The sequence below is a fragment of the Oncorhynchus clarkii genome, chromosome 32 (assembly GCF_045791955.1).
Source record: "Oncorhynchus clarkii lewisi isolate Uvic-CL-2024 chromosome 32, UVic_Ocla_1.0, whole genome shotgun sequence".
NCBI classification, from domain to species: Eukaryota; Metazoa; Chordata; class Actinopteri; order Salmoniformes; family Salmonidae; genus Oncorhynchus; species Oncorhynchus clarkii.
The window spans coordinates 33,079,040-33,097,759 of NC_092178.1; the positions used below are offsets into that span (position 1 = coordinate 33,079,040).

The 18,720-nt window shown below is 41.5% G+C and overlaps 1 protein-coding gene across 1 annotated transcript; it reads left to right on the forward strand.

Moving 5' to 3' along the window:
• Positions 1 to 249: 249 nt before the first annotated feature.
• On the forward strand, positions 250 to 11,729 carry LOC139392101 (uncharacterized). Its single transcript, XM_071139820.1, has 8 exons — positions 250 to 813; positions 3,659 to 3,861; positions 5,989 to 6,093; positions 6,176 to 6,268; positions 6,536 to 6,646; positions 6,788 to 6,911; positions 7,442 to 8,929; positions 9,038 to 11,729. Exons 1-8 carry the CDS (start codon positions 474 to 476, stop codon positions 10,924 to 10,926), a joined length of 4,353 nt encoding a protein of 1,450 aa, XP_070995921.1. The 5' UTR covers positions 250 to 473; the 3' UTR covers positions 10,927 to 11,729.
• Positions 11,730 to 18,720: the final 6,991 nt, after the last annotated feature.

The following is an 18,720-nucleotide window of genomic DNA, read 5'->3' on the forward strand; positions in this document are numbered from 1 at the left end:
TAACTGGTACTTCCTGTTGAAGTTTTTGCTTGTAAGCGTTAATCAAATTTGCCAGATGGAGGACGAGTTTGTATTCTTCTCTCTATGTGGAGTAAAATTGATCTAGAGTTTTTTCCGTTTATGATAAAATTTAACTCAGTGTGCAGACATTGATGCCATCTTCTGGACTGTTTTACTGATACATTTTAATCAAACGTACTTCGGCAAGTTAGTTCGTATTACTTTCTATTTATAACATATTTGGCAATATTCAGATTCACAGCACGACTGCAAAGCAGCCCATCTGGGAACGACCATATTTTCTTGTAGATGACGTCATGACGTCACGTCGAAGTAACCAGCCAAAGAGGGAGTAGTCCACCACTTTGTTTTGTCGCCCAAAGCTTTTGGACTTAGCTACTAACACTAATATTAACCTTGTATTATCTAGTTTACTAGTTGCTGTAGACTACTATCAAAAAACTAGATCGACAATGTCATTGGCAGACGATGTCGGATGGACATGGTCCGCGGATGAGACAAAGGCGCTGATCTCGGTATGGTCAGACGAGCAGATTCTTCTGAAGATGGAGCAAACGTACAGAAACAAACATGTTTACAGCGAAATTTCGGATCGGCTAAAATACCTTGGTGTCAAACGGACGTGGAAGCAGTGCCAAAACAAGATTAAGGCCTTGAAGTGGAGATACAGAGAAACACTGAGAAACCCAAGCAGTAGCCGACCGTGTCCGTTCTTTTCTGAACTGCACGAATTTCTCGCCGCCATGCCTGACATGCCTGAGTCCAAGGAAACTGACGAGGAGGAAGATAATGGTAAGAAAATCAGGTTACATTAATAGTTTTCAGTGTCAGACTTGACAATATATTTTTTTAACTAAATGGATAGCCAATTATTTTAAAAGAAATGTGGCGCGATATTAATTTCTAGAATTCGCAGCCCAATTCTGATATTTCTTTCAATGGACCAATCATAACAAGCTCATATATATATATATATATTGATGTGTAAAGATCTGATGTTAATGGTCAAAAGACCAATTAGTGGAAAAAATATATAAAAATTGGGCTGCCTGTGTAAACCCTGTCACACAGCTCAACATATTAATCTTCAAGAGTTTAAGGCTATGTTTAGACAGGTAGCACAGTTATATTTTTCCCACATTGGTGTTGACCAATCACTTCAGATCTTTTTACATCAGATCTTTTTAAGAGCTGATCTGATTAGCTAATTTTCACCAATTAGTGAAAAAAACATCTGTATTGGGCTGTTTGTAAAGAATGTAACCTGTCCCCAGGCTTAATTGGTATCACATATAGGTTCGATTATGGCAAGATGGCGCCGACAGACATGGCAGCTCTGCTTCTAGCTCCTAAGCAACTTTGCAGATTTGATTTGTTGGGCAAGATTAGTTAGAATGGAAATTCGTCCTCTGTCTTTCCCAAAACCCCAGACACACACACATTGAGAGGCACAGTGTGCATGCAGCAACCCTGGGTGGATTAAGTGCCTTGCTCAAAAACACAACAGCAGGGCCCGGTTGGAAAACGTACCTCAATGCAGGGATGGGATGTACTCCAAATTTTACCTAGATCCAAACTGATACGTTGAAGATTTAAATACTGCTAGCATTTTATGAAAAACTGCCCTTTTCGTCCTCATGCTAGCTAGCAGTAGTCACTGAAACCATTTTGGAATGGCATTGTCAGCCAATCAGCTCCTTTGTTGATCAACATGACGTGCCATTCCTAAATGGCTGGTGTGGCTAATGCTAGCTAGCATTAAGGCAAAAAGGTATGTTTTCTGGAAAAACTAGCAGAATTTCAACCCTCTCGATGTATCAGTTTGGATATAGATAAAATTGTAGTGGCACATCCCATCCCTGCATTGAGGTACATTTTCCGACCCATATCTCACGCCGGTTCCGCAATGTTTTAATCTAACCATGACTGTGTTCTGACCCCAGTGCAGTAGTGTAAACAAGTGTAACGATAGGGTCAGAATTTGCAGGCTGACTGAACTTTTTAAAACATTTTTTTTTACCTTTATTTAACTAGGCAAGTCAGTTAAGAACAAATTCTTATTTTCAATGACTGCCTATTTTCAATGACTGTTCAGGGGAAGAACGACAGATTTGTACCTTGTCAGCTCGGGGATATGAACTTGCAACCTTTCGGTTACTAGTCCAACGCTCTAACCACTAGGCTACCCTGACCTAAATGCAGCAGCAGCACACAGGAATATAACCTCTAACCCTGGCAATTTGACTGGTAAACTCATGGGTACACTCGCAATGTTTTAGGGTGAGTTCATAAATCCAGATTTGGAGCGTTTCGCTGAAACACCAAAGCTACCTGGCTAAAGTTGGCTAGCTTACTACTTTCAGACATAAGAGAGAACACCTCACTCTGACCATTTTACTTGCTCTAGCAGAGCAATGCACACATGCAAATCACATGCACAATTGCAGTGAAAAATGCCTTTCTTGTATGCTCTAACCCCAACAATGCAGTAATCATAACAATGTAATACAAAAAAAGCAAGCTCGAACAAAACACGTGAGGTATAGAAATAAGAACATGATAAAGTAAGCATACTATATACAGGGTCAGTTCCAGTACCATATTTACAATGTGAAGGGATACTGCATCGATAGAGGTAGATAGAGGGGTATGGTGGGCATCAGGATATATGATTAACATAGTAGCAGCAGCGTATATGAAGATAGTCAGTATAAATGTGTGTGTGCGCAAGTGATCGAGTGTTTGTATGTAGAATGTTCATTCAAATGATGTTAACTAATGTGGCTCATGCAATGGACTGTATTTAATTTTTTTGTAATGTCAGTTGAGTTGAATCCAAAAATCACAGCACATATTTTACTTCCTGCTTTGCAATGGCCGCCAGTCCACCATCATTGAATTGAATGGAGACCATGGAGTCCATTGTATTTCTATGGCAGCACATGCAGTCAGGAGCGGAGGCAATGACAAAATATGGGTCAACGTTTTTTGAACCATTATCATGGTGACCTCGGTCATTTGGCTGTCCAATTACAGTCATCCAAACTTCCATGACAGTCACAGCCCTAATTGGATTAAATGTTGGGTATTTCAAAACTGAAAAATAAGATTCTCATCCTCCGAATACGGATTTGGTAATCCAGTCTGACCTTTAATCAGGATTAGGTTAGGTTGGTTTTAATGCAGAAAATCCATATAATCTTGATCTCACTGGAAGGGTGGATTCAGGATGGATTTAGAAAATAGAAAGGCACTACTGTGATATTTTTTGGTAATTAAGGTGGGGAGCCTTAAACTTTCTTACATCTGAAAACCAAAGCTTCATTATGTTCAATTTATTGCAGTATAGGTCAGTTGTTATATTGAGAAGTGTCAAATAAATGCATGTAGGCTACTTATAAGTGAAATGCAGGCTTTATTATTTGTAATGTAGTTAACTAATTTCTGTTTCATTATGCCAGTGTAGAAGTAGGAACATAACCTGTCCAGTAGATGGCTAGCCACTAGGCTACCGCCACCCACATTTAGCTACGCAGCAACAAAACCACTCCATGACGTGTAAAATCTGATCATCTGTATGTGGCAATCGCAATAAAAGATGGCCTGGAACGTCACCAAATGTTTTCTTTCCAACCAGGTCTTCCTCTTCCTCTGTCGTCTCTGCGCCTTTTGGTTCCTCCACTGCGGCTGGTGTCGGCAGCTCTATGGCAAGTTGTTCAGCGGAGAGACACAATGGACTACGGGTTGGTGGAGGAGTTTGCCACCACTGTGTTGGAGATGATCCCTGATCTGATGAGTTACAGAGAGAAAGTCCAACTCATCATGGGGCTGCGAGCGCAGGTGAGAGATGGAGGGGTGTGACTGAAGTAGAACGTAGGGTGACGTTTGTGTGCATGCAGGGCTCCCTTGAGAAAGAGACCTTGAGCTCAATGGGACTCCTGGTTAAAATAAAGGTCAAATAAAACAAATCCGGTTCCACTTGTAAAGGGGTTATAATTATGCTATTAACATTTCGTCATTTGTAAATGCATTATAAATCATGAACAAATAGTTATCGCATTGGTCAAAATAGTGCAATAACTGGTCTGTGTTTGCCAAATAGTGAGCCAATATTTACATCCAGTTATTAACAATGTTTAAATGCACTTAAAACATGCGTATAAGATTAATTCTTATGTACCATCATGCAACCTTCTATTCAATAGTTGCACAGTTGAACAGTTAGTTATTTGCATTGGTGCTCTGTCCCAGGAACAGAAGAGGTCGTTTTTCATGATGTCTTGACCCACATTTGAAACCGTGGCCAAATTTACATTCAGGACATTATTCAATCATCATTCCCAACATATTACCGCTTACCAGATTATATCAACACACTTACCACTTCTCTGGGATAGTCCAAGTATGGGGAATGCTCTGGTGTGAAATGGTAACCGTAATACTTTTGTTTGGTGAAACAGGGGAGGTATTTTCTCACAATGCTTAATGTTTTGATCTTCATACCCACCATTCATTGACTGAACAAGTTTAGTGTCATCTTCTGTCATGTACGGTACCAGTCAAACGTTTGGACACACCTACTCATTCCAGGGTTTTTCTTTATTTTTTTATATTTTCTACTTTATAGAATAATAGTAAAGACATGAAAACTATGAAATAACACATGGAATCATGTAGTAACTGCAACCAGCTTCATGAAAATGCATTTCAATTAACAGGTGTGCCTTGTTAATTAGTGGAATTTCTTTCCTAAGTAATCAACAGGATTTCTGTATCCAAAATTGAAACAAATTGTAGAGAATGTACACTCTTTTTTTTCTTCTTGTGAACGTTTCTTTCACGCAATCTCTTCTTTCTGGCCTTTGCACGCTTTTCATAGCCATGTCCATCCTGATTCTTCACGACGCACTATGGGTCACATTATGGGTGCGTTCGTAAATTCACTCTGGAGTGCCAGGGAGAGCTCAGAGTGCTCTCTGGGCGTTTGTAAATTGTCCGTTTTATAAATTTGGAGCGTTTTGCTCTCGGAGCGTTTCGAACACACACTGGTCGCTCTGGCCTAGGAGTAGGGTTGATCCAAGAGTTGTGACCTCACAAAGGCAGTCAAGCTAACTGGCTAACATTAGCTAGCTTGCTAGCTACTTCCAGACATAAATGAGAGAACACCTCACTGGCCATTTTACTTGCGCTAGCAGAGCTGGTTAAGCTGTTTTCATGTTATCCAGAGCATTGGTAACTGTGCTGCTGGCAACAATTTAATCAAGCTTTTCCCCCCGATGTTTACTGACACCGGCCATATTCAATGGGTGTCGAGCGTTTGTTAAATTCATCAGTTATTCTGCCCTCTGGCACACAGACGAGAGTGCTCTGAAATCGGGGAGATAGCCAACCTGCCCTATGTCTGTGTCAACACGCAATTCTGGGCACGTTCCAGGTCGTCTTTATTTCAAACACGTTTCACAGATGTGCACATCTCACAAAGTCTTGGGAATTTCTCCGAAACCAGCAAACCACACCGATAATATGGCTTGAGATCAACAGAGGCGTTCATCCCTGGAATCAATAAGTGTACCAATTAATCATCAAGGTTTCAAATGTGGGGCTATTGGTCTGAAAACAAACCATATGGGTAATGTGTTAGGAATGATGATTCAGTCATGTCCTGGATGTAAATTTGACCAGGGCATCAGGGTTTCAAAGGTGGGTCAAGACACATTATGAAAACCAACCTCTTCTGTTCCTGGGATAGAGAAACAATGCAATCACACTCAAAAGTGAGAAAATAACTTTACCTATGCAACCATTGAAAATAAGGTTGCATGATGATACGTAAAGGTTCAATATTATATGCATTTGTAAGTGCATTTACATACTGTCTAACACTTACTGTAACATTCTTCTACCATACTCACTGCCGGATTGGTTTGCATCTAAAATGCCTCAGTGTTACCTGTTTGTTGTTGACAGCTGGTTCTGGAGTTGTGTCGCTCTGATTGTTCAGCCGACCCGGAGACCATCCAGCCACACCTGAGCAGGATGAGGACCTGCATCATCACTCATAGAGAAAAGGAGGTGAGTGCCACTCAAGTGATCAAGCCTTGTAGCTCTGTTGGCTAGGTTAATTTACTAACTGTGTTGTGTATACTTGCTGTAGATAGATACAGAGGTGGAGGCATCGGAATCAAACTTCTTGGAACTCGTCCAAACTCTTCTAGATGACCCAATTGAGAGGGAACACTTCTTCCAGGTTGGTGTGAGAGCAATGTTTCTGCTAAACATACATTTAAATCAGAGGTAAACTGTACAGCAGTGTGTGCACAATCTGTTCCATGTCTTATTCCATCGAAGTTCTCGTTACTGGCTTACTCAGTAATGCTGAACCCCAACCTGCATTAGCTAATATTGAGTAGACTTGTATAGCCATTAATGATGTCAATAGGATGCCTCACACTCAATTAAGGTATTAGTTTAATCTGTTACACACCACTCAGATGCACTTTAATGTTTCTTCTAGGATGTTTTTCCAGAAGAATTCGGGTCCAGGTATGACGCAGCACTGCAGACTCTGATGTGGGAGTTCCTCATCAGGCTGGAGAAGTTGCTTCCAACGCCAACCTTTCAACAGGTAGATGCAATTTGGGAAGAGCCAATAGTGGCAACCTTGGCCGATTTTTGAGTTGTTATATTGCGGAGTCTACCATACCTTACTTTTGTCATTTGGTCAATTTTAATTTGTTGCTCATTTTAAACCACCTCCCCTTCACAGACTGTATCATGGCTCAGACCTGCCCCCTCTGTGATGAAGGAGTGTGCACATTCTGTGACTCAACCTCAGCCTTTGAAGACTCTTCTCCAGCACAACAGATGCCATGGCCATTTGTTCACTAATGGTAGGCTTTTTCCCACCTCTGTTTTCATACAGTGGCAAATAAGTTTTTCATGACGTTTTTAAATGTAACGAGGCTAACGGGCTGCAACACTGGACGTGTAACCGTTGTAGAGACGCTCCCATTTGTTTTGAAAGGAATCGTGGGCGTAAGCAGCGAGGATTCTGGGGGGAATTTATGCTTTGTTTCTATTTTCAAGATATTGATTTTTGTAAACATCTGAGGGATGGAGTTGGAAAAATTTAACCACTCTCATACTCATAGACAAAGCTATGGATACAAGAACTGACCGTCCATACCAAAATGATAGTTTTAACCATGATTTGAGGCTATAAAGTGAGGCTATAAAATTGAGTAAAACAAACCTATATTTTCATTTTGATGGGCTACGACAGTTGAACTAAGCTCATGGGGCATTTCTAAGTTCTATTCTTCAAGAATCATATATCATCATAGCATATATCATTCAAATCCAAAAATGTATGTAGCAATCACAGGCAGACTAAATATTTATCTTTTTTCCAATGTTTCAGCTCCGTCATCTGGTGCCGATGATTGTATCCTCTCTTCACTGTCTCACTCGCTCTCAGAGAGGATAGAAATGGACATTGATGAAGCACGCTCGCAGAGCCAGTCTTTATCCACGTGTGCATCCAGAAAGGAAAGGGACACTTTGATAGAGCACGATAATGTAGAGAATGAGCTAGGGATGAGCTTGGACACGGTTAAGAAGGCAGTGGAAATGGTGGATGGAAGAACAGAGGAATGGGGAGAGAACGACTATGAGGAGAGACTGCGACATGACTTGGCTTATGATGTTTTAAAGGTAGAGATTGTAGACGGAGAAGACATGTCCTCAACATCATCGATGACAGCAGACGACGTTGGATGGACCTGCTGGACACCTGAGGAGACAAAGTCACTCATCTCTATATGGTCGGACGAACAGATTCTTCATAAGATGGAGCAAAGCTATAGAAAAAAACATGTTTACAGTGAAATTTCGGAGTGTCTAAAGGAGCTTGGTATCAAAAAGACAACCAAGCAGTGCCACAATAAGATAAAAGCCTTGAAGTGGCGCTACAGAGAAACACTGAGGAACCCAAGTAGCCGACCGTGTCCGTTCTTTTCTAAACTGCACAATTTTCTTGCCGCGGTGCCTGATATGCCGGAGTCCAAGGAAACTGGCAAGGTTTCAGATGGAGGAGTCATGTCTTTGGATCGGGATAAAGGGCCATCTGTGGCTGTCGAGTTGGCGCCTCAACGTGAGAAAATGGTTTCCAGAAAAGTGAAATGCAAGACACTCCCCGGAGAGCAAGCCAACGAGAAAAAAGAGGATGAAACATTTTGCATCCCTCAAAGTGACAGCAAGATGAAAAGCCCCCCCAAAAAACATTGTCGCAAACAGATGATTGAAGACATGTCTTCGACAACCTCGGCAGACAATGACACACGGACCTGGACCCTGGAGGGGACGAAAGCACTGATCTCCGTGTGGTCAAACAAACAGGTTCTTCAGATGATGGAGCAAAGTTACCGGAAAAAACATGCGTACAGTGAAGTTTCCGAGCGGCTAAAGGTCATTGGCATCAAAAGGACGTGGAAGCAGTGCCAATCAAAGATGAAGCACATGAAGCACAGCTACAGACAAGCACTGAGGAACCCAAGCAGTAGTGGCCGAACGACCTGTCCGTTCTTTTCTGAACTGCACACATTTCTCGCCAACATGCCTGATATGCCTGATTCCAAGGGAACTGGCAAGGTTTCAGATGGCGAAGTCCTATCTTCGGATCAGGATGAAGGGCCTTCTGTGGAGTTGGAGCATCTACATGAGAAAGGGGCTTCTAGAAAAGTGAAAGTCAAGGCACTCCCCGGAGAGCAAACCGAAGAGAGAAATGGGGATGAAAGTGACGGCAGAATGAATATTGGAAGGAAACAACAGGTGGTTGAAGACGTGCCTGATTTAGAACTTCAGCCCGTAGTGCTGCTGACCCAACTTGATGACAACAGTCTCATGACAGGTGAGTAAAACATAATAAAAAAAATATATATATATCCAAGGCTCAAGTTAGAGGTGAGAGTGACATCTGTAACCTTCTAACAATGGTACTTCTCTCTTCCAACACCAGCCGGTGCTCCAGGTCCTGACTCCCATACCACTGAGCAGTCTCCTAAAAGAAGCAAGCGTGCCAAAATTTGCTCCTTATGTGGGAAGAGTTTTGTTGAAGCGAAGGATTTGACAACACACATGCGAACTCACACCGAGCAGAGCCCTCACCAGTGCACCCAGTGTGGGGAAGGCTTTGACCACCAGGACGACTTCCAAAAACATCAGCAGAATGAGTGTGAGGAGATGACGAAACGACAGGAGGTCAATGAGCACCAGCATGGAAAGAATGACAGGATATCGGGACAGTCCAGTAATGCAAGTAGTGATCCCAAAACGTGCCACCTATGCCATGAGACTTTTGAATTTCAATACATGTTGAGAAGCCATCTTATTATATTTCACAAAGGCAAAAGGCTTTTTAAGTGTCCTCTTTGTCTGAAGGGTTTTGCCTTCCTCCGTGATTTGAAGAAACACCAGAGTAACAAAAGAGGTTGTCCTACAAGTGACTCCGTCAAAAAAAGGAAGGAGCTGAGATCAAAAAGCCCTCCTGCTCGCATCATTCCAGAACTTTCTTCAAACGCAAATTATTCCAAAACGTGCCCTGTATGCCATGCAACGTTTTCACAAACGTCTAGTTTGAAAAGCCACTTTCTTCACCATCACGCCCCAGACAAAAGCCGCTTTAAGTGTCCCAGTGCTTCGATGGCTTTTGTATCCCACAGTCAAAGGAAGAGACACCAGCAGAGCAAAAGAGGTTGTCGGTTAGAGAGAGTTTACAAACATGCGACTAAGCCAGCATGGTCACTGGCTCCAAGGGAAAATAAAAATGACATTCCTCAGCCTTCCAGTACAGCAACCCAGGAACCACCAATCTCTCAAGCCCCCACCACTACAGCACAGTCCTCTAATAAAAAGACGATTCCTAAAGCATGTCCTCTATGCCAGAAGACTTTTAAATTTGAAGCTACAATGGTAAGGCACATTGCTTCACACCAAAAGGAAAGTCTCAACAAGTGCCCTGACATCTTGAAGTGCACATTTTGTGACGAGATCTTTTCTCAGGGCATGGACCTGAAGAGCCACTACAGTCGTACTCATCAATTTACGGGACCGTTCCCCTGCCCTTCTTGTCAGAAGACTTTTGTTTCGTTAACTGAGCTGCGCTTACATCAGAGAAATGAGTCCACTCCTTACCAGTGCTCAGTGTGCCAGCGATTATTCCGAACACAGTATACCCTGACTATTCACGAGCGAATTCACACAGGGGAGAAACCATTCCTCTGCGCTGAGTGTGGAAAGGGTTTCCGGAGTGAAAAACTACTGCAATCACACTCTAAGAGTCATGTCGAGGGAAAACCCCACGCTTGCTCCACCTGTGGGAAAAGGTTCCAGAGAAAAGAGCTATTGAAACAACACATGTTGCATCACACAGATGCTGCTTTCATCTGCCCAGACTGTGGGAAGAAGTTTTTTCAGTTGGTATGGTTAAGAAGGCATATGTTAATGCACACTGGCGAGAGACCGTTCCTCTGTGACCTCTGTGGAAAGGGTTTCAAATCTACGGCTGAATTGAGGATTCACACCCGGACACACACTGGAGAACGGCCATTCAAGTGTCCAGAATGTGGCAAAGGTTGTAGGCAGAAGAGTGAGCTGCAGGAGCATCTGCGGAGGCACACAGGGGAGCGGCCGTATCCGTGCACAGTGTGCGATAAGCGCTTTTATGTCAGCAAAGATAGAAAACGACATATGCTCATACATACTGGAGAGAAGCCGTTCAAATGTCAAGCATGTGGCATGGCTTTCAATCGTAAAGCACTTTTGAGGGTACACCAAAAAAACAAGTCGTGTTTATATAGCCACACAAGTCCCCTACATTACACTCCCCTACATTACACGTCATTGTAATGTTGGGGATTTGTATGGCGTGATCAGTGTTGGGATTCATTACTTAGAAAAGTAATCTATTGTTAGGTTTAACAAAATGAATCTTGTCAAGTTACAATATGGTTGCATGGAAAGTAATATATTACATATCACTTGTTGCAATTGTTGTTGTTTTTCTTCTCCGCTGGTCATTCAGCACCATGGAGCTCCACTATAGGCCTACCTGTATCATGAGCAAAGCCACCCCTAAGGCGCTATCCTAGGTGCTGAATCCTTCATTCACAATTACAATTGATAGCCTGATATTGTCACCCATCGGACTTGTGAATTTAATCTGATCTTTAGACTGCATCTATTGTTGTTGTTATTATTATTATTATTTATTATATGTGTGAAATAATTTTAAATGTAGTTTCGATTGGCCGTTAGTCAACTGTCGGGTGACGGAAAGGCAGCGTGGGAAAAAAGAAATACATGTCCTCCTAAAAGTGCTTAGAACACACTCTTGATTGTTATATCGAAAATTCTAATGTCAGTCAGTGTGTTTAAATAGACTTATTCAGGAAAAGTCGAGGACAGAGGAGGTATGACTTTATTACCGTGCATTTTGTGTAGGGTTCATATGACACGGTTTGCATTCACGTTCAGCAGGTTAATGTGCCGGTTATTTGAAGTCATCCTTGTTGTCACTTGACAGCCTGTATTTAGTGGCTTTAATGTACATTTAGTTTCATAAAGCTGCCTAAATGTTTATGGCCAATAGGCCTATTCCTTTGTATATTAAAATAGAATGTTTGTTGTGATCAAACATTGGATTTATCAGACATTTTGATTGTTTACTTGGAAATATTGTTTAGGCATTAACATGTGTAAATATTTGTATGAACATAAGATTAAAAAACTGAGACATAAACGGAATAAGTTCCACAGACATGTGACTAACAGAAATTGAATAATGTGTCCCTGAACAAAGGGGGTCCAAATCAAAAGTAACAGTCACTATCTGGTGTGGCCACCAGCTGCATTAAGTACTGCAGTGCATCTCCTCATGGACTGCACCAGATTTGCGAGTTCTTGCTGTGAGATGTTACCCCACTCTTCCACCAAAGCACCTGCAAGTTCCCGGACATTTCCGGGGGGGAATGGCCCTAGCCCTCACCCTCCAATCATACAGGTCCCAGACGTGCTCAATGGGATTGAGATCCAGGCTCTTCGCTGGCCATGGCAGAACACTGGCATTCCTGTCTTGCAGGAAATCATGCACAGAACGAGCAGTATTGCTGGTGGCATTGCCAAACCTGGCACCTACTGCCATACCGCAGGTTTTCAAGTCCGGAGACTTGAGATGACCATGCAAAATGGCTTTCAAAGGCACTTCAATCTTTTGTCTTGCCCATTCACCCTCTGAATGGTACACATACACAATCCATGCCTCAGTTGTCTCGAGGCTTTAAAATCATTTTTTAACCTGTCTCCTCCCCTTCATCTACACTGATTTGAAGTGGATTTAACAGGTGACATCAATAAGGGATCATAGCATTCACCTGGTCAGCCTATTTCATGGGAAGAACATGTTTTGTACACTCAATGTATAACACGCTGAGAGATATAATGATGATGAAAGTAAAGGACTCGTTACTTGAAAAATCAACTATTACAATATTTGAAGATAACTCGTTATATTACTCCGTTACTCACAAAAGTAATATATTACTGTAACGCGTTACCTCCAACACTGGCCTCGATGAGCATTAGCTTGATGTTTTTATAACATTAATGTCTTGTCTTTGTTGAAGGTAGCATTATTGTTCTTATTCCAAGATAAATCACTCTGTGCCAGGTGTTGAAAGGGTTTCCTGTCTGTGACCGTACTGGGCCTGCATTTATTTTTTGGGTACCTAAATAAAAATGTAATAAAGGATTATTCTTCTTGTTATTGGGAGGTGGGGAATATGATTAAATGGCTTATAAGCATAGCCTATATCCTGTAAGCGTAGGGCGAACAGCTAGTATAATCGAGGCTCAGGAGAAATTAAAACTACAGTGGGGTCTGAAATTGACGCCTTTTGATAAAGATGAGCAATAACGACTGTTTAAAATAAATAATTTAAATACTGAGCTATAGCGTGCACATTTTCTTGTTGCAAAATTATATTTTATACTAATACAATTGCTCGGGTAAAGACATTTTGTATAACAAGTCATCTTTTTTTTTCTCAGGTAGTGGTCAAAATGATTAACGCCCCTGTTTTCAATTCCTTTTCAATGCCTCACCTTGTGAGGATAACGACACTGAACATTTTTCTAAAATGTTTTATGAGTTGGAGAACACATTGGGGGGGCAAAGGTGATTAGAAATTATGCAGTCAATTAAATTGATGGAATTAGAATGGAATGAATCTTATGGTGGTCCAAAGGTCAGCCATGTTGGTCAGGGAGTTGGTCAACCACGGTTTGCCAGTGCTGTGATAATATATTGTGTAAAACAATGTATGTGAAGAATTGATCTGCTCTGTATTATGTGTTAGCCAGACAGTTTTAGAGGAATGATTCTATTCATTTATTTAACTGCCAATATGCCAAAATTATATTCAAACTATTCAGTCAATCCACAGCCATACACTGGCTGAAATCAATTGATGATAGTACTTAGACAAGTTGTACTTTAACAAGTACTAATATTGTATTATAGCTTTCCAAGAAAATGATCAGCTTCCCAAGAAAACAGAATCTGAGACATCTATGGTCTGTTTTCATATTTTTGTTGGCTATTTATACAGAAAATGTGTATAAAAGCTGTATAAACTGTATTTATAATCATGACAATATTTTAGGTTGACCTTAATTCCGTTAAATACACGTCTTATACATGACATGCCTTTTATTTTCCTGCATAAGTAAAAGCAGGAAATGCATCACCTATGCCTCTACTGCAGCGGTTCCTAAACTCGGTCCTCTGGACCCTAAGGGGGGCACATTTTTGTTTTTGCCTTAACACTTCACAGCTGATTCAAATGATCAAAGCTGGATGATTAGTTGACTATTTGAATCAGCTGTGTTGTGCTAGGGCAAAAACCAAAACCTGCACCCCTTAGGGTCCAGAGGACCGAGTTTGGGGAAACCCTGCTCTACCGCCATTCATTCTATTTAGACTGGTTTTGGATTTCTCCCTGACCAAGATTACTTCCATTTTGGCCCCATTGTGGAACTTTGATGGATTATGACAGTTCGCTGGTAATATAATATGATTTCTATGGATAGATTGTGGGTTCTATCTGCAATATTAAAGCTGATCTGCTTATTTGTGGATTTTGATGTGTGCTTGGGGTTATTGTCTTGCTGGAAGAGCCACTTGTGGCCAAGTTTCAGCATCCTGGTAGAGGCTAAAATGAACTCTTACTGGGTGAGTTCATGATGCCGTTGAAGTTTTATCAAAACGACGGATTTCAGCACACAATATAAAGCTTGCCATTACACAGGACAAACATTGGTATGAGGTAAGCATTAAGAAATTAATGTGTTGTGGCTTTGCTGGCATTCATCCCACTTTATTTTGTCACACTAAGATTGACATGCTAAAATCACCACTGCATCGACTAGTTGATATTTGTAAAAAAAGAATGGACTTTTTTTTTTTTTTTTTTACAAGTATCAACTAGTCGATGCAGTGGTGATTTTAGCATGTCAATCTTGGTGGGACCAAAAAAAAGTGGGATGAATGCCAGCAAAGCCACAACACTAAACAATACATTAATTGCACTATAGCGGTGACAAACGGTACCCACAAACTGTTAGGGCCTACATAAAGCTGTCACAACACCTTACCACTGCTACACCTGGCTATCAGCGGAGCCTTGTCTTGCAGCGAAACAGTTCATTCTGCCTCATTTACTGCCTTTAAAAAATACGTAGCTGATATGGTTGACTTGTTTAAACAAATGTGGTTTATGCTGACAATTGAGATGTACTAACTGGCATAAGGGGACAACAAGCAGGTAAGCGGCAATCCATCATTTTGATTAAGACATTAATGAGCAAGCTAGGACGGACGTAGTCAATATAACTATTTGTTCAGCACGTTTGAAATGCACAGCAACCGAATTCAGAACATGGGCCGTTCTTAGTGTTCTCCCTGTACACCAAGTCAGAACCATAATATAAATAAAGGGGGCATATAAGCTGACGATGAAAGCTCTTACAAAATTTGATGATTACCTTTCTCAAAAACAGGTTATAGGCTACATGTGCACCACCAAGTCAGAACAGTAGGTGAAATTAAGAGGTGAAACTAGACCAAATTATTATGTTGAGGCACATGGGTTACTAACAGCTTACTACACAACATTCACTTAGTATTACTTTCTTAGCTACAGTATACATATCTCCCTGGCATATTACATAATTGATACAGCAGCAGACATTTTTGGATTCACCTCGTGCTGTACTCACTTGAATAGGAAGGTGGCGCGGTGGTCCTTCATGGGCAAATTTTGTCAACAAAATCTGGCGTTCTCTGGACTTATGGCGCTTTCAAGACAACTGGAAACTCGAGAGAAAAATTAAGGCTGAATCATGATGATGTCAGTGATCTTCAGGTCGTAGCTCAAGAAAAAGGCCCGAGTTCTGAATTTACAATTCCGAGTTGGATGAACGTTCAAAACGTATTTTCCTAGTTGTAGCTCGTTTATCCTGAGTTCCCAGTTGTCTTGAACTCACTAAAGTCAGATTTTGCAGTTCTGAGTTAAGTTGTTTTGCACGCAGTAGAAATAATGCTTCATTGACAGCATAGCCAATGTTTATAATTTTTAACTAAGAAAAGAGACCCTTAATCTTAGATTTGGGACCACACAGCCACTCCACTGAATAGCAGGCTAATTGCTTTGCAATGCTTGCTGTTAGCCACTGATTCCTTCCAAACCTCATTGTTGAATTTGAGATTTCCAACTTGTTGTGTGATGTTTATGTCCAATGGCCGATGAGCACCGATACGTTTTATCTATAATTTATTTTCATTATTTCTCTTCATATGACAAGGATTAAAAATGATTTGCCAGTAGATTGTCGACTTGACTTCATGATAATGACTGCTAGCTAAGATTTTGAAAGTCTGATGTTAACATGATCAGTCCAATCAAAGCTACTGTAGATATGTAATTTGATGTCATTTTATCTGCGGCCAATGACCTTGAGCCTTCTTGGATGGACACTTCTAATGTAACTCTATGGCAGCACCCAAGGGGCTTGGAATTTTCTAGCTCTACCCTTGGCGGTGACATCGTGTCCCCATGAGTGACAGAACACTGAGCCAATCACGGCGCAACACTCCATATTTTCAACTGGCTTGCCACACCACCACAGAAAGCACTGAGCTAGACTGAAACACCTGCATTTTGGAGCTGCCTTACTCAAGAAAACAAAAAAGAGACCATGTTTGTATGCAGCTTAATTAACTCAATGATATATATATATATATATATATATATATATATTTTACATTGTTTGCAAACTGATATGTGACACATATTAATGCCAAAATAACATGCAAAACAGGAAATGTGGGGCTCAGGAAATGTGCTAAAAATGTGGGGCTCAAAACCCCCACCTGCCTTGAACGACGGGTCGCCAACGATGCGGGAACACTCTTGTAGTCGCATCACTTTAGAACCCTATATAAAAAGTTAAAGTAAGTGATGCCTGGCTTGCTAGCAGAAAAAATGTTGCAAACGATTACAGCGTGGCTGTTGGTAGAATATAGTCCGTTTATGATTCTGCAACCTTTTTCGTCCGATTCTGACTAGGAATTGTTTAGACACCAAAATCAATTTCCCAAACTGTAAGCATGATGCATGGACATGATGTAGTTAGTCAGTGTGGCGTTCTCCCAGCCTGCGCCCGCCATTCAAATAGATCAGTCCTGGGAGAGATCCTTTGGTGCCACCTAGTGGCGTAATGGTGAGTGCCTATCAAGCAAAGTTGGCTAGGCGATTAAAAAGCTTTGCAATTGATTTAGGCAGGCTACCAAATGTGACACTGCTGCGCCACTCTCTGGAGTTGTGCCTTTGTTCTCTATAATAGCCTAAACTAACTGGCTGGCTAACACATAATAAAGAGCAGATACATTCTTCACATTCATTGTTTTACACAATATCTTATTACAGCTGTTACGGATACAAGTATCCTGTGTGTGTGTATTTCTTTTCTCTCCGTCTCCCCTTACAGGTGAAAATCATCACTCCCCAATCAGTAATCAATCAGAAGACACACCTCCTCCTGTTTCCTACCCAATCACCGTTCCTTTCCCTTGGTTTAAAAACCCTGTCAGTTGTTTGCTCTAGAGCGCAATCTCTCTGTCAATGCCATCTGTCTGTAGATTGCGCTGTGTTTCACCCTCTCCTACTATGTCTCTCTATCGCTCTTTATGTAGTGAGCTATCTTTTGTTTGAGCACCTCCATATAAATGTGTCCTCACTTGTGGGTATTGTTTTTGGTTATGGTGTTTGTTTGTTTGCTGGTGGGGAACCAAGACAAGTCGCCCATGGGCATACGCTACCCGTAGGTAAACTTTTCCTGCCCCCCCCCCCCCCCCCCCCCCCCCCCATTACCGTGTGTTTCATTCAACATGGGCCAATCTAGGGGTTCTCATTGGTAACAATATTCATTTCCCCCTTTGTTCCAGCTCTATTCCTTTCTCCATGTGGTAGCGCCCTTTGCCTATTTGTTTCTCCTTAGCCCCCCCCCTTCCCCCCTCAATATACACTACCGGTGAATACTTTTTTTCAAGAGTTTTTCTTTATTTTTACTATTTTCTACATTGTAGAATAAAAGTGAAGACATCAAAACTATGAAATAACACATTTGGAATCCATGTAGTGTCGTAACCAACAAAGGGTTAAACAAATCAAAATATGGGGGTATACAGAAGATAGCCCTATTTGGTAAAAAAACCAAATCCATATTATGGCAAGAACAGTTCAAATAAGCAAAGAGAAACAACAGTCCATCATTACTTTAAGACATGAAGGTCAGTCAATACGGAAAATTTCAGGAACTTTGAAAGTTTCTTCAAGTGCAGTCGCAAAAACCATCAAGCGCTATGATGAAACTGGCTCTCATGAGGACCGCCACAGGAATGGACGACCCAGAGTTACCTCTACTGCAGAGAATAAGTTCATTAGAGTTAACTCAGCACCTCAGAAATTGCAGCCCAAATAAAATACTTCACAGAGCTCAAGTAACAGACACATCTCAACATCAACTGTTCAGAGGAGACTGCTTTAATCTGACCTTCATGGTCGAATTGCTGCAAAGAAACCACTACTAAAGGACACCAATAACAAGAAGAGACTCGCTTGGGCCAAGAAACAAGTGCAAAGGTGGAAGTTTTGCGATTTTTGGTTCCAACCGCCATGGCTTTGTGAGACGCGGTGTGGGTGAACGGATTATCTCTGTATGTGTATTTCCCACCGTAAAGCATGGAGGAGGAGGTGTAATGGTGTGGGGGTGCTTTGCTGATGACACACTCAGTGATTTATTTAGAATTTAAGACACACTTAACCAGCATGGCTACCACACAGCATTCTGCAGCGATATGGCATCCCATCCGGTTTGGGCTTAGTGGGACTATGACCCAACACACCTCCAGGCTGTGTAAGGGCTATTTTACCAATAAGGAGAGTGACCTGGCCTCCACAATCCCTCAAACTCAACCAAATGGTTGGTTTGGGTTGAGTGGACCCCAGAGTGAAAGAAAAGCAGCCAACAAGTGCTCAGCATATGTGGAAACTCCTTCAAGACTATTGGAAAAGGATTCCAGGT